Source organism: Lissotriton vulgaris, chromosome 5 (assembly GCF_964263255.1).
Source record: "Lissotriton vulgaris chromosome 5, aLisVul1.2, whole genome shotgun sequence".
Lineage (NCBI taxonomy): Eukaryota > Metazoa > Chordata > Amphibia > Caudata > Salamandridae > Lissotriton > Lissotriton vulgaris.
Window position 1 is genome coordinate 139094584 of NC_141693.1, and position 16779 is coordinate 139111362.

The 16779-nt window shown below is 41.7% G+C and overlaps 1 protein-coding gene across 1 annotated transcript in view; it reads right to left on the reverse strand.

Moving 5' to 3' along the window:
- Positions 1-16779, reverse strand: part of ADAMTSL2 (ADAMTS like 2) — a 173674-nt gene that overhangs the window by 129551 nt on the left and 27344 nt on the right. Inside the window, exons 5-8 of the mRNA XM_086919989.1 lie at positions 12776-12921; positions 12533-12656; positions 4375-4455; positions 3070-3245 (exon numbers count right to left, since the gene is read on the reverse strand). Coding sequence (XP_086776115.1) covers positions 3070-3245; positions 4375-4455; positions 12533-12656; positions 12776-12921 — 527 coding nt within the window. The remainder of the gene's footprint in view (positions 1-3069; positions 3246-4374; positions 4456-12532; positions 12657-12775; positions 12922-16779) is intronic.

A 16779-nucleotide genomic window follows, 5' to 3' on the forward strand; every position in this document is an offset into this window, starting at 1 on the left:
ATTGATTTCTCAGTGTGTAGACATCTACTACTGATTGCCTAGTGAACACTCTTTTAGCCATCCAATTGATTTGGCAGCATTCTGAATATATTTAGGCAACAGCTGTGTTTATCATCAGTAAAGAATAAGGTGTTAACTTCAAAAGTGTGGATGAGACTGCAATATGGTTGATGTTCAAATAAGGAATGGGAGACAGGGTATATTCTTGAGAGATTTCACATGGTACAACCATGCGTGCAGCGCAGAATCAGGGGAGATATACCATTTAAACCAGTACCACACAAAAGACAAAAACCTGTGAAGGATATGGTCTTCTAGTCCAATGATTCTAAGACAATCAATAAGGATGATATGGTTGATCATATTGAATGCTGCAACTCGCCCATCAGAGGTAGGCTCATCTCCTGCTCCGCATCTTGAAAAGTGCAGAACTCATCTACAACCGATGCTAGCATGGATTCTGTACTGTGGACAGAGTGCAACTTTGTCACATCTTCATCAAGTAGATAATAAATCTCCAGACGTTCAGCAAGCCACCAAGATAGGTGTTTTTCCATAATTTTAGCAATGGCAGGTATTGTCTGATAGCATTTGAGGTTGCTTGAATTCAGCCCCGGTTTTTTAATTAAAGCTGTAATCACATCTTACACCACACCATAATTCAAGGAGGTAATGATGACTGTTACAATGGATGATCAATGGTGGGCAAGTGATCTTTTAGAAAGGATCATCAGGCGAGGATTGTCAGGTAAACCAGACAAAGGCATTAAGGGGCAAAATAAGTAATTACACAAATAATTAGTAGTCACAGATAGCACATCATAAGGGGCAATGCATGTATGGTCAAACATAGCACACATAGGGCCACATGTATGAAGCCATTTAGCATTTCTTAGTGGGATGAAACGCTATTTCGTCCCGTTAAGAAATGCTAAATAGCCTTTAGGCATGTAAGAAGGTAATTTGGGAATTGCATAATGTGATTTGTACCTCGTAGAAATGACATTTTGTGACACCCAAATAGGAAATTTCAAGTAGGGATTTCCTATGTACATATACAAAGCATTTCCTAAATGCAAATTGGGCATTTAATAAATGCTATTACCTTCGACTCAAATTCAATGGTAACCATGTGCAATTTAAAAAAGCACTCCAAAACGTGTTTTTTTAAAGTGCGTTCTTGAAATGTTAACGAATTTTTTTAAGGTTGAACGTCACCCTTGCTTTAGCATTTCCTAATTTGCAATTTCCTGTTAGAAGATCATAAATTAGGAAATCAAAACCATTCGTACCTTTGGGCTTTTAAGTCCATAGGAACGAATGGTTTGGTATTTCCTAAATAGCGAGTTCCTAGTTGAGATTCCTACACTGTAGGAATCGCTACAAAAGAATCTTTATTTTTATACATATCATTTTGCATTTGACCTAAAAAGCGATTTCTAAGGAGTCTCCATTTAGGAAATGCAAAATACGTATTTCATACATCTGGCCCTTTGTGACACAGGATGCTGAGTACCATGCACAGCACATAGTACCAGAAACAGCACTGAAACCTATGAACAACACACGTTAAGAAAGGGAGCTTCAAGAGTGAAAGGTAGCACACAGAAGGAAACTAGCAGCATACTTGATGGTGTGGGTATTACAGGCAGAATACATAAAAAAAATAACGCACAGCAAGGACCAATAAAAGGCATATCCAAACACACAGGGATTGGGGGACATGTGAAGTAAACTGAAAGATGAAAGGCAGATAACGGTGGGCGTAGTAGGCGTAGTGGGGCTACGCGAAGCTACGTGAAGTGGGCGAGAAACTACGCCCACCTATGCACTTTGCAAAGCCCCACTACGCGCCACCCCTGCCTCCCTCCCGCCCTCCCTAAATAGTTAAATTACCTTTTAAAAATGAATAAAAACCACTTACCTTGTACGCTGCGTCCCCCAGGGCTCTCTCTCGTAATCGCGCCGCCGTCTTCGATACTAATGCGCATGCGCGGCCGCCCGCGCATGCGCATTTCTTGCAAGAAATGCGCATGTGCGGCCGGCCGCGCATGCGCATTAGTATCCGAGGCGGCGGCACGATTACAAGAGGGAGCCCCGGGGACGCAGCGGGCAAGGTAATTGGTTTTTATTCATTTTTAAAAGGTAATTTAAAGTATTTAGGGAGGGCGGGAGGGAGGCGGGTGGCGGGCAACGCCTACTTTGCAAAGGGCGAAGTAGGCAACACTACGCCCACTCCATGGGCGTAGCGAAGTACTTAGCCCAGGGTTAAAGGCATACCAATACTACAACTAAAGAGATGACGTATTAATAGTCAAGTACCAAGAGTCACAGCAGGTATACTAAGATGCACATGGCATTAAATAGCCCCAGCACTACACCTACAGATGCAGGGCCCTGGGGGCACACACATAGCACAGATAAAAATACAGAGCAAGGATGTTCCTATATTACTTACCTAAAAGCACAGAGCGTGGAGAATCACTAAGATCACTCCTCAAAATGTATGGAATGGACACTCAAACATAGAACTTCTGTAGACACAAAGCTTAAAGCCCCAAATATAATGTATTACAACATAGGCATTATGGGTCACAGGTAGCACAAATAAAGACATGACAGTATGTGTTACAGGCAACACACCTAAAGAAAAGGCTATACTTCCTTCTGAAGCTTACTCATTGCTCAGATTGTATTGATTATAGGATGCACTCCTGTAAACCATACAATGAAGGTCATCCTTGGATATACAGTGTGTTGCTGGCTGAGTATGGCATCCTGTTATATTTATAAACACATAACTCACAGGAAGTAGCTCCAAAGGGGACATGGCTTCAGGTAGCCTACCCTTTAGTTACAACTTTGACAAAAAGGCCAATTTATTTTAAAATTACCCTTTCTTCATAATCAAGCTGCAGACATGAAACTGGTAATTTTACAAGCATGGAATGTTTCTTTATCCAAAACACTGACAGATCTCAGTAATTAACCACGTTAAGGGGAAGCAATCTTTTAAAATATAATCTTGCCTTGTCCCATCAGAAGAGAAATTCCCTGCACAAAACATACCATTATGTTTAGTCCCTGGTTTGTAGGTCCTTGGGCGACAATGTATTCAATACCCGTCTCATACACGTCCATCGGCCTCCGGTACTTGAACACTGTGCCTGCCAGATTAAAGTTCTTCGGGCTGTCTACCTTGTAATTCCCATTGAAAAAGAAGTAGCCAGACTCATCTGCAACCGCTTCAGATAGAAGTAAAAAGGTGAATTAATACAATTCAAAGTCTTTTCTCAACAGACTACCCTCTCTCTTGAATTGTGTGTACTAGCTTAAAAATGTAACACTATTTCCTTCATCACAAACAGCTCACAGGTGTTTTTTGTTCAGAATATTTAAGTGAATCTGCATGTATTTCTATTGTCAGTCATTTTCATCAGCCATTTGTTTATTAAGGGTAAGCAAAAACAACGTGTTAAAACATTCAGAGAAAAAAATTCAGCTTTCCTAGAATTCAATAAACATTAGAAACACACTTGGTAAGGGCATAGGGTTTTAATATAAAAAGTTTGATTTGAGCAAAACTCAGGGTCTGATTCACTAAGGGCCACACTTACGGGGAAGTCTCGATCTTAGGGCGGATTCTTTGCAATGAGAATTCGTATTCCAAAGAATCAGCCCTGAGTGCGAAGACTCCCCCACAACTACGGAGTACCGTGATGAGTGCAGAGACCATCTTTGAATCAGCTCCTCAGTATTTGCTTTTTGATGTCTAGGGGTCACATTTTGGCATTATAGGCAGACCCTTTTGAGAGGCATGCAGTGTACATAATGTTTCAGCCAGCATGTATTTAAAAATGTTGACTGAGGTCATGTGCATTAAATCTTGTGAGGATCAACCTGCCAACCAAGGCTGATAATGGGCAACTTCTAGATAATATGGCTAACCTTTTATTTCTATTCCCAAAATATGGACTTTAACAGAGGTAGAGAAACGATATAAAGGATTCACATGTGGAAGCCCCCTGAGGTAGTGCAGTTATGCACTGTACTCCCCACAGGCAGTGATGCAGAAATGGCCAACAAGCTCTGGTGTAGGGGTGCCCCTCTAGAACTGTGTCAGTCAACACTGCAACATTTTATGCGGGAGGAAATCTGCCCAGAGCAGACAACTTTGGCTTCAGTGTTCCCTCCACTTACCCCCATACTCACGCGCCCCCGCCACTGTTGGTCCTATAACGTGGACTTCACAAGGACTCAGGAGTCTTAAGGTTATCACCATTTACTTAATTCAAGGAAATGGCTTCAGACTGACATGCTCTTACAAAATCATCTAAGATCATGATTTGTAGCTGTTATAAAGGATGCACGTACCCAACACATCTGCCGATTTTTTCCTTTCGACTATCTGGATACCTCTTGCTCCAGCAGGAATGTGTGTGACCAGAGAATAGCCTAAGAAAAACTATATATTAATAAAATGAAAACAAAATATGAATATAGAGTAAAACACGCTTGCCTTCAATAATGGTTTACTTATGTACTAAGTTAATTTTGTTCAAGGCTTTTACTCAATCATTTACAGAGAAGCCACGCCTGGTCACAGTACAAAATTGTAGGATCATGTTAAAAAAATAAAAATTGTAGTCATCCGAAGTCACAATACAATAAAGTTATAGTAGAAGAAGTGAAAGAAATCAAATGTCATCGATGTGGATGAAGAATGACGATATTTGAAGATACAAAGTAGAAATTTAATACTGCATATGAAAGACGAGAGACAAAGATATCTGTGAGTGGGAATGTGCGTGCGCTTATTACAATACCATCAACCAAACTTGAAATGATTAACAACAGTAACAAGAGGGGTGGAAGGGTGAAGGTAACAAAGTTTAGAAATTCAAAAGCTGCAATAGCATTGAAGAGAAGGCTCAAAACAAGGTCTATATACCAAGGATAAAAAGGTGAAACTGGGAAAATGGTGACGAGAAGAGAAAAGGGGGTCATGTGATAGACTCGTGAACAGGAAGCCAGAGAGATATCACAAACGAGGAAAGTCAAGAAGTTCAACTAGTAGTTACAAACATTGTTTGAGAAGTAACAAAATATATGGTAAAGGCAACACAATGGTTTGGATAGAATGAGGTATCCTTTGACATGCTATCGTAGTAGGGTCTTTTACAAAAGATTGTTGATGCCAAGAGCAGAGTCGTTTGCTCTGCTGAACAACAGCAGTCATCTTAGTTGTTTTCAGTAACAACAACAATTATGGAGTAAGCCTCATATTAATGACAGTGATGTAGCAAATCGCCTTACATGTCATATTGAACTGAAAAGCCATTGATAAAGCTAACTGTACAACTTTCCTCTCTATCCTCAAACATGTATAGAATCAAGCATTACATTAAACTACGAGACAGTTAAATCTAATCTGAGAAATGCTAGAAGACTGTTTTATAGGTTTAAGAAACTACACATACCCACTTGGTCATCAGTAATCGAACCTAGGCAACAGTGACTGAAATAATATACCAAGATCAACTCGCTATTCAATTATTGTAGCCTTCTGCAGGGTATTACAGCGATAATCTCATGACCTTGGTCTTCGAAAAGTCTGTTTAGAACTCAAAAGACAGCCCTTGCTAAGTAAGTTCAACAATGACCTTGTCTAAGTGAAAAGGCATATGCTTTGCAGTAACCACTGCTTATCAGCAATGACCATCCTTCCAGATAGCTCCCTAGCTGTTTCCCTGAAAGCAGTTTTCTAATGCCCACTGTTGGGCCAAAAAGGGGGGGAAAGCACAGACCACCAACACAGCTTGTTAGGTGTGAAAAAGGCCGCTTTATTGAAGACAGGTGCATCTTACAATCATTTTACTTGGCCTGAGCCGTACAAAACTAAATCTCACTAAATATTTTCCTCCTGACTTACCCCCACCCCCTCCCCTAAAGTTTTCCCCGTTTCTAAACTGTCAAATCTGTCCTCCTTGTTGCCCTGATAAAGTTGTAACTTCTCATCATTTCCTAACATAACTATCTACCTAACCTTCCTATGCTACTCCCCCTTCCCGCATGCTCCCAAAGTGACATTTTCCAACCAAGAAACTGTAACTGTAAACAGATCTACCAACTATTACCCAGGAAAAACGCCCACCAGAAACAATAAATCAAAAACAACACCAGCACCTGTTTCAAGCGACAACCAAATGTACATGTTTCCCCACCCGATGCACCTGTACCCAACAAACCACCCAATCCAAACGAAAAAATTGCCCATAGTCCTATACCCAAAAGGCTAAACAGACCACTCCCACCTCCCAGGGAGAAGACAGTGAAAATCGGGGCGGGAGGGCGGGACAAAATTAACTTTCCCTGCCTGGTCCCCAACCGGCTGTCGTGTCACAAAATGGCTGGTTAAATATCCCCCCAGCCCAACACCAGCCCAATACCAGCCCACATGTAGCCGAAACAAGCCCAAAACCAGCCCAATACCAGCCTATGTGTAGCCCAAACAAGCCAAATTGGGCTCTGGCTGCAACACTGGCCCAAAACTCCCCAGGGGAGGCATGTCTCCCGTTGGCTGGCCGTCCGTTCCCCCCCCCCCCCCCCCCCAAGCCCTATTGATGCTTGTATTCCATGTACTTCATCTGCTTTTGAAGTAGTCCTGGAATATAAACTTTTGCACAATTTCAGAAGCTGTATTCTTGTAAACTACAGCTCTTGTTTCATTACCAACACATTAATAATGTATGTTGTTTGTTATATTTATATTTAATATATCACCTTGGAAACTATATGTGCTGTTTGTGGTTAGGGCCAGATTCTTAAGCTTTCTTAAAAACTGCATTCTATCTTATTCTGAGGAATACTGCATTACATTGACATGTGACATGATGTAGAGTTAGTTGACCGATTTTTGGGGACAATGAAACACAGACAACCATGCAGTGGTTGATTTTTTGAGTGCATTGCAGGCTATCTAGGTTTATCTGCAATACGTTTTCACAGTATTACCTTAGAGTTACTTGAACGATATTAAAAGAATACTGTTCACCCATCTTGTAGATATGATTTGCAATTTTAATAGTTCTATAAAATCATACACAACACCACATAATTTCATTCAATGGAGAAGACATAAAGATGGTATTATACAATTTTGACAGCCAGGCTGCGGATGTTGAGCCTGACAGAGAAGGCTTTCTTCCATTAAGAATAGCAAGGCAGGCCAGTTATGTAGACTTTTTTAGGTTCTTAGAAGAGGTGAAGAAAATAGAAGTACTGTGTCTGCTTGACTGTTGGAAAATGTCCCTCTGTGAAGGGTCACCCTAAAATGTTTTGCCTTCCTACACCTCTTTTTCAGGCCTTGTTTTGTTGGCTTTAGGACTCTGGGCACTTTCCCACTGCGAACCGGTGCTAAAGTGCATGTGCTCGCTCCCTAAAACATGGTTATATTTGGGATGTTTAATTTACCTAGAAGTCCCTAGTAAAGTGCACTACATGTGCCCAGGGACTGTAAATGAAATGCTACTAGTGGGATAAAGCACTGCTGGTGCCACCCACTTAAGTAGCACTCTAAATATCCACCCACTTAAGTAGCACTCTAAATATGTTTCAGGCCTAACACTGCAGAGCCTGTATGTGTAGTTTACACATCCATGTCGATCTGGCAAGTTAAACAGATTGCCAGGCCTTTACCCATCCCTTTTTATACATATGTCACCCCTAAAGATTGGGCATACACATAATCCAGAATCTTTCTGTGGACACTTAACTCCTTCGAGGTAGAGGAGTCAAGGAGCTCAGGCTTACTCAAGCAGTCTGTAGTGTTTATAATGTAGCATGACACAGAAAATAATACACAATAAAGCCAACGTTTAGCCAGCATTACATCTAGAGCTATGAGAGGTTGAGAGGCGTGTGGCCAGTCCCTAACCAGAGCCCCATTCCCCAGAATGTCTTCAACCCCAACCTACTAATAACATTGACCCATTTAACATTGCCCTTTCTCCCAACTCGACAACGTCCCTATGCGCCTATTCATTCTCCCCACTGTAGCATATTCCAGTGGCGTAAATCATAATAATGGGGGTCCCAGGCGAATGTGAAGAGGGGGCCCTGATTCTCCCATATCTCAGGGATATTCATTGGCCTTTGGCTGAAAGGGGACCCTTCTTATTGGTTAGGGGGCCCTTGAAGGCCTGACATAATTGTTAGTACCAACCAGGATGCCCATAAGGAAACCTAAATTTGGGAGCCCAAATCTTGGAATAGGCTGTTTGAGGTAATTGCTTTCTAGTGTCTAGAATCTAATAATGTGATATGCTCTCCTAGTTACTGGAATCTAGTATTCTGAGATGGTCTGCTTGCAATAAATTGTTAGAAGCAAGCACTATGTTTTTCAGGATATCAAGTGGTTATTTTACGTTTAACTTACACCTAACCTGAAACCCTTATAAACAGACATCTTCATATATTTGTGTCAAATACAAGGAAGTTAGTTTCCTCTTAAATGAATGGCTGATATATTTATATCTATCTATCTATCTATCTATCTATCTATCTATCTATATATATATATATATATATATATATATATATATATATATATATATATATATATATATATATATATTCCAGCTCCGTTGCACCAGTATCCGGGTCACTCGCAGACGGGTGCCTCTCGTGGTGGCGCTCCACGTAAACAAATTGCAGCTCCGAGTTTCTCTCGTAATTGGCAGAAAGAAAATCCAGCACTCGCGGGGGAAGTGTTCAATATGATTTTAATCAGAACCACTCAGCAGACAAACGCGTTTCGGTTTTCCTTCGTCAGTGTCTACCATTGACACGGAAGGAAGCAAGTTTAAAAGCTCTTCGTCACATTTTTGCATGTACATAGAAAGAGGACTGATGTTCAGCCCCGTGAGAGACAGTATTACATAGTATATTACTTTTTACTTTAACATTCAAGAGTCACATTCAAAGGCACTGTGAATGAAATACAATTTTGTTTTCAAACATTAATTTCGGGCGCTTTACATTTCCCATTTCCGAAATTATTTACATTATGCATCATTTTGATTGCCTTTTGCTGTGTTGTGAGAGAAGCAAAAAGAGAACAACATTTGAAATACCAGGGTCAGGGCATAGCAGGGAAATATCTAAGTTTCTCACTTGTAACAGTCAGTGATGTCATGAGTGATGTCACTGACCATGTCATGAGTGATGTAATATGTGACGTCATCAGCAGTGCATTGCACGCGCAAGTTATAGTGAGTCCAACTAACTATAACGTGGGAATTTCAATGGTTTTATGCGAGTACAATTTCCACCTAACTATAACTGGTGTGAAACCTATTGTTTTTTCAGTGAATTTAATAGGTTTTTTAAATGCTAATTCCTAACTATAACTGGTGGGAAACCTATGGTTTTTTCAGTGAATATATATATATAAATGACACTGAAGAAGGACTATTGTCCGAAACGCGTCTGTCATCTGCGTTGCTGTGTGTTAAATAAAACCTGTTGCCAAACCTGGAGTGCTTTTATCCTCTTTCCGAGACGGGAGGGAGATTCAGGAGCTTATATATATATATATATATATATATATATATATATATATATATATATGTCCACCGCTTGGCTCCCTTCCTCTTCGCTAGGCGCTACTTTCCCTTGGTCGCGTTGCTCCTGTGGTTGAGCCAACCGCTAACAATTACAGCAGGTTTCCCCGGTCCCGGGGATGGGTGGAGTCGCACTCCACCCATCCCCGGGACCGGGGAAACCTGCTGTAAATATATATATATATAAAATTTCTATGGCAAAATTAAACCCTCATTTTGTTCCTTTTCAAATTAAATGTATTAAGTGTTACCACTTTATTCCAATCAAGATGACTTCAGGTGTGACATACTTTTGTCATAAGTAAGACTGTTAGCGCTCTAGTTGTTCTTTAGAACACTCTGGGACATTCTGTCATTGGGCTATAGTTGGGCTACATCTGGCTGATATTTGGGCTACATTTGGGCTCTTTTGTCTCTGGTGGCCATCTTGGGAGACTGCATATCAGAATTTTTTTAATGAAATATAAGAGGATTTGAGAAGTCACTCAAAATGTGCCCTAATTTTTCTTTCTTCAGCACTAATCATAATTTCTTTGGCAAAATGAACCCCCTCATTTTGTTCCTTTGCAAATTAAATGTTTTAAGTGTTACCACTTTATTCCAATCAAGATGACTTCAGGTGTGTCATACTTTTGTCATAAGTAAGAATGTTAGCGCTCTAGTTGTTCTTTAGAACACTCTGGGACATTCTGTCATTGGGCTATAGTTGGGCTACATCTGGCTGATATTTGGGCTACATTTGTTTTTTTTTGTCTCTGGTGGCCATCTTTAGGCTACATTGGGCTACATTGGGCTACATTTGGGCTCTAACATATATATAGCCCAATGTAGCCCAATGTATATTTTTTCAAAGTTAATTTTCGTAAAAGCCACTGGAGCATATATCATCAGACATAGCAAAGGCACATCGGGGTACCAGTCCCTACAATTTTGCCAAGTTTGGTGGAAATCCATTCAGCCGTTCGGGCTAAAAGTGAGTTTGACCGCCCTATGGAAATTAACATGGAGAAAACACGTTTTGGGATCCCCCTTTTATCTCGGCCCCCGCTTGACGAATTCCCCCCACATTTTCAGGGAAGGAGCGGAGCGTAGCGGGCCACGAACTGTGAGAAATTCGCGAAGATTCGTCCACCGGCGCCAAAGTTATTCCCAATAGAATGTTGCGGATTTCCTATGGAAAGTAGAGCCTAACTATAACTACCTACTGGAGACCGCCAGTAGGTTATATATATATATATATATATGTAGGTGGTTATAGTTAGGATGTAGTTTCCATAGCAAAATAGTTTTTTGTTTTGCCAATAACATTGGCACTATTTGATGAATCCTCATTAAAACTAGTTTGCCAATCAATTCAGCTGCTGTCTTGAAAGTTTCAGGGTGATTCCTCAAGTGGATGCTGAGAAAAAGGAGGGGGTCCAAAACACATTTTTCCCATGTTAATATCCATAGGAACTTTGGACAAGACTACAGCCCAAACTGCTGAAAGGAATTACATCAAACTTTGGCAGAAATGTAGATGTTGGTTCAGGGAAGTGCCTTTATGTGATTTGGTGTAGTCAGTTCAGTATTTGTGGAGTTATTTAACCCCTCCGATGCTCATGACGACCTCAGCTCGTCATGAGGCACGGTTGAGCTGTGCTGATGACGAGCTGAGCTCGTCATGAACAATGGGATTTACACATCAGTCAGCACAGGAGGGGAAACCATTAGCAGCGATGGTGTTAAAGACATTTCCCGTTGTACAGCACTGCTTATGACCTTACATATTACATACCTTATGACATGGTCAGTGGCATCACTGATGACATCTCAATGATGTCACAGGTTACATCATCCACAAAACCACTCACACACTCACTCACATCTCACACAACCTCTTGTATGCCCACTCACACACCCATACAACTCACATACCCATTTACTCACCCATACAAGCACTCACACACCCACACACACATCCATACAAGCACTCACACACACCCACATACTCACCCATTTAGCCATTCACACAGACACTCACTCTCCGATACAGCCACTAACACACCAACTCACTTTACCAAACACCCACTCAAACAGCAAATCACTCACCCATACAGCCACTTACACACCCAGCCACTCACTCATACAGCCATTCAGACACCCACTCACTCACCCATACAGTCACTACACACCCAGTTACCCATCTATAGTGCCACTCACACCACCACTCACTCACCCATACAGCCACTGACACTCCCACTCACTCACCAATACAGGCACTCGCATAGCATCTCACTCACCCCCACAGCTACTCACACCCCCACTTATACACCCATAAAGGTACTCACACACCCATACACACAAGGATATATACAATCACTCAGCCACTCACGTAATATAGGTTATAAGTAGTGTCACTCGGTAGTAGTGCACCTAGTATACTAATTTAACTTTTGAAGTTCGTTAATATACGTGTTTAACACCCAAAAACTCTTAAAAACAGATACTCATTTGATGATGTCATTAGTGATGTCCTCAGTAATGTCACTGACCATGTCATGAGCGATGTAATATATGAGGTTGTAAGCAGTGCTTTGAGGGACTTAAGTTATAGTTAGCTCAGGTAACTATAACTGATGAATTTCACTGGTTTTGTATGAGGGAAATCTTAGCCTAACTCTAATGTCCCTGTAACCTTTGTTTTTTTCACTGAATTTCTAAGCTTTTTTAAATTCTATTTCCTAACTATAACAACCCTGTGTCTTTGTGTGCTTATATGAAACCACCAGTACAAGTAATTTTTGAAAAGCCAATTTCAGGTAAATGAAGGGAAAATTCTGAAATGACACTAACACGGAAGGAATCGTTTGATCACCAGTGGCAACACTAAACATGTTTCCTTAAAGCCAGTAATTTAAACTTCTTACCAAGATGTGAAGCCCCTTTCCTGTAGTTGCCTGTCACGTGAATACAGCTACTGCCATCACCCTGGCAAACACCACACTTATCTAGTGTATGGGTGGAGAATAGAATGCCGTCACATCCAATTGGCTGATGAGAGGAAAATAAAGAGATGGAAAATACACATTGTTGGTATACCGACAAGTGATACATAATCTGAAATGTTTGAGACGCTACTGTTAAAGTTTGTAGTGTAGTGTTTCAACAACCTCACATTTTCCAGACACGCAAATGCCGCGGAAGTCGCTGTACTTGCAAGATGTCCCATCGCGGGCTGGAACCATCAGCTGTCGCTGGCCATCTACAGTGGTGCAGTGGAGGTCACAAGGCTTGCTGGAGATATGCACATAATCATCTAGTAAAAAAAGGGCAGAACAATGCTTTGTTATTCTTGGTATCATTCCACTGAAAAGGGCCATACATGCTTCAGAATTTAATGCTCAGATTAGACAATAATACTTCATCTTTTTTTTTGTTTGAAAATACTTTATTAAATAATTACAGATACAATATAAGGAAAAGACAGAGAATAGTGATCCACATCGATTAATAAATAAAATTGCAACCTAGAAAACGTTTGTGGGTGTGAATAAAAATAGCCTAATCAATATGTATTAATAATAAAGGTTATGAAAATTAATTCTCTAAAGAACTATAAACTTATAGAACATATAATTTTATATTTTTTGCTATTGGAAAAAGAAATACGAGGGGAAGAGAGAAAGAGAGAGAGGAAAGAATGGCCTATTCTAAAGGAGAGGAAGACAGGGGTTATAAATGTATCTTTGTGATGATCAATAGAAGCAGAACTAAAATGATTATGGAGGGTCAAACAATCCATGTACATCAGGCAGGTTATTCTGTCCTCTAGACAGAAAGGTAGAAGAAGGCAACTATAGCAAATCTCGTTTGATTAATTGTTTTGTGGAGTTAACATTGGCACATTCTCATCTGTGATGATGATGATAGATCCAACTAGACATTCTATTATGCAATGGAATTACTATTATCAACTCGTTTTTCCATCATAACAGAAGTGTTCCATATTAGAGAGGAAACGCCCAGGAAGAGGTGAAGTTTATCGAAGAGAAGTGAAACTGAACAAATATCAGTGAGTTTGAAATATACTTTTAACCAGAATTGGCAGACTGGAGGACAATCAAACAGTATGTGAAAAAGGGTCTGAGTCTCTTCTGTACATTATACTGCATCTTGAATAACAGAATTGGGTGCCAGACCTGGAAGTGCCTCAAGCCAGAAATGAACAACAACATGTAAGATAAATCAATAGATGCCACAGAAAGGATTTCAGAATTGCTAATGGTAGGGAGTAACCCTGGGAGTGTGGAAACTAGCTGAAATGGCTGTTAGCATCAGCTGAAGCCATTTTGCTTTTGGCAGCCATTTTAGTTAGCCATGTGCTCGCCATGTGCTTTCTCGCTCTTCACTATTGCCTGACCTTGCATTCTGCTTGTGTCATCTGTTACAGTTAACTCCTTCAGTACTGAGCCAGGGCACTGCACATGCTCAGAAAGGCCTAGCTGGTAGAATGCACCTGCTCTTAGAGTAACTGTCAGGCTATTTTAACTGATTTCAGCAACTCTGTTACTCCTCCTACTTTGTTGATAAAGTATTTTCTGTTAGTCCTTATATGTGTAAAAGCTATTTCTGTGTATACTCTTGCAGCCTCTTTTTGAGTCTTCATGCTAACTCAGCAATAAACTGACCATAAAAGGCCCATGATTTCTGTACTCCTTGGACTGCCTCCTACAGTGGCCTGGGGGTACCATATTGACGCAGTCTCCCTCATGTAAGGTTAATAAAATTGTTATTTTGATATTCCAGCTTCCGTGCCAATCTCTTCTCTGTTGGTTTAAGGACCAGGTGCACCAGTGAACCCCTAAAAAGGCTTTTTATTCTACAGGAGGAGCTTGCGTAGTGGTACTCCACGGAATTTCACAAAGTTACTAGAAAACTCTGTGAAATTCTGTAGAGTTCTGTGGCCTGGCTGGATCACTCATTGCCCCTCCCCTATGCTCCCCGCACCCTCCCCCCCCCTGCTAAACCCCTACCCTCCACTCCCGCTAAACCACCGGCCTCCCACAGCCCCGACTCCCGCAAAACCCCCGGCCCTTTGGTTCAATTGAACCGGAGCAGAGGAAGCCAAGTGGAGCCAACAGCAGGAGCAGGACACCGATTTGGGAGGAAGGTAAGTCTCCCAGCAGCACTGGTAAACTCCACTCTGCTGTGATTGCGGAGTTCTGGAAAACTTTGCACTCGAAACGGCGTGGCGAGTTCTAAAACTCTGCAAACTTCGTTGGCGGAGCAGAGTTAACCACCCAGCTTTAGTAGGGAGACGACTGAGTGATCAACGGCTCAGCGTAGAGAAGTAAAAGGAAAAGAGCAAGTAAAACAATATACAAGCATCAAATATTATAGAGGCAATCTCAGAGTGTAAAGTGATAAGAAAAGGAGCTGCACGTTTTTCTCATATATAATGGAGGACAGTGTGCTGATGGCTGTGTGATAAAAGCTGATGTAAAGGGAGTACTGGTTCTAATTTAGTTCGCCCCTACCCTTCACTCTTCGTATCCTTCCACCCTCAAATACAGCATCTTCACAACTAGGAAGACAAACCTCTATTCAGCCATATTTGTACAATGACTGCCATTTCCTTTAACATTGTTGTCCCTATCCCCGAAGGATGGTCTCTACCCCTGAAATATTCAATATTGTATCAAAGGCCCTTAAAACCAGCAAGTGGAATTTCTATTCCTTCACAATACAGACCCCCCTCCCCACCCACCATCAGCCCTGCAAACGTTTAATCTAGAATCCTATAACTAAATATTATACACCCAGCATAAGGCATCTCTATCCCAGCATCTTTAAATGACACATCACAGAGCCTTATTAACAGCAGAGTGAATACCTACTTCACTCTCCAAATATACAATGTTACATCCCGTGTGACAGGCACTGGACGCTCCAGAACGTTGGATTTCTAATCACTCCAGACTAAGGGGGTCATTATGATCGCGGACGGACTTGACCATAGAGGAGGAGGGAACCTCCGCATGGCCTGCAGAGTTCCCTCCTATGCATTTAGGATGTGACCGCCACCCTGGTGGTCACATCCTCTATTTTTAACATTGTGGCGGGTGCTGCTTCAAGCAGCACCCGCCGCAATGTTAAAAATGAAAGCTGTGCATTTGCATGCACAAAGCGGCAGGCACCGCGCGGTGCCTGCCGCTCTGTGCACGCAAATGCAGGGGGTACCATAGGTACCCACCTTCAGCATCCCCCCAACCCCCTCCACCCCTGGGGGCCCGCAACAGGCCCCCAAACAAGAATCCGTATGCCTTTGCACGGCGGACATGCCGCCGTGTAAAGACATTGAAATTCAGACATCCTAATATGGCTGGCGGTGTCTGAGAGACACCGCCACCATATTAGGCCTTTTCCGCCGCAGTTGTAAGCCAACCGCGGCGGAAAAGCAGCGGACCTAAACCAGGACCCACCAGCCATCCTAATTTGGCGGTGGGTCTTTGGTGGGTCCGCAGAGGATTTTCCGCATCCACCGGGCCGGCGGTGGCTTCCACCGGCCCGAAGGATGCGGAAAATCCTCCATCATAATGTGCCCCTTAATGCGCTCTTCTGAGTTGCTTAAAATAATCAAGTAAGCACCAGAAGGGTCCAGTGCTTTGCAATTCGTCATCCCCTACAAGCAAAACATTCAACCATCGCCATTCAACCACGGTCAGTGACTGCATTTTGTTTTTGGTGAGGCTGATTCACACTGATTGGACAAATGTTTTTTCCATGCCCCCTGCTTGAGATGCTTAGTGAAGTCGGATATCCCTGTCTAAGGGAATTTAACTGAAGCAGTTTGTCACGTCATCAATAAGAAACTTTATAGACAAACAAACTGCGTTGAGAAAAATACATTCAAAGACCAGCCTGTTGACAAACTTGCAAAAAAGTAACAATTTTTTTAACGGAAATGCAGGAGGCTTATCAAACAACAGAATGGTTTTGCAAAAGCAAAACACCCTTGTAGGTGAGTTAGAAAGACAAAGATTTTTATTGGCTGGACTGACACAGTTGTTGTCTGGACAAACCTTGCTATTTGTTGGACAGACCCAGTATCTGTTCTGGTCTTAGGTAGGCCTATCCTCCAATTAGCTGGACTGAACCTGTTGTGTCCTAAACT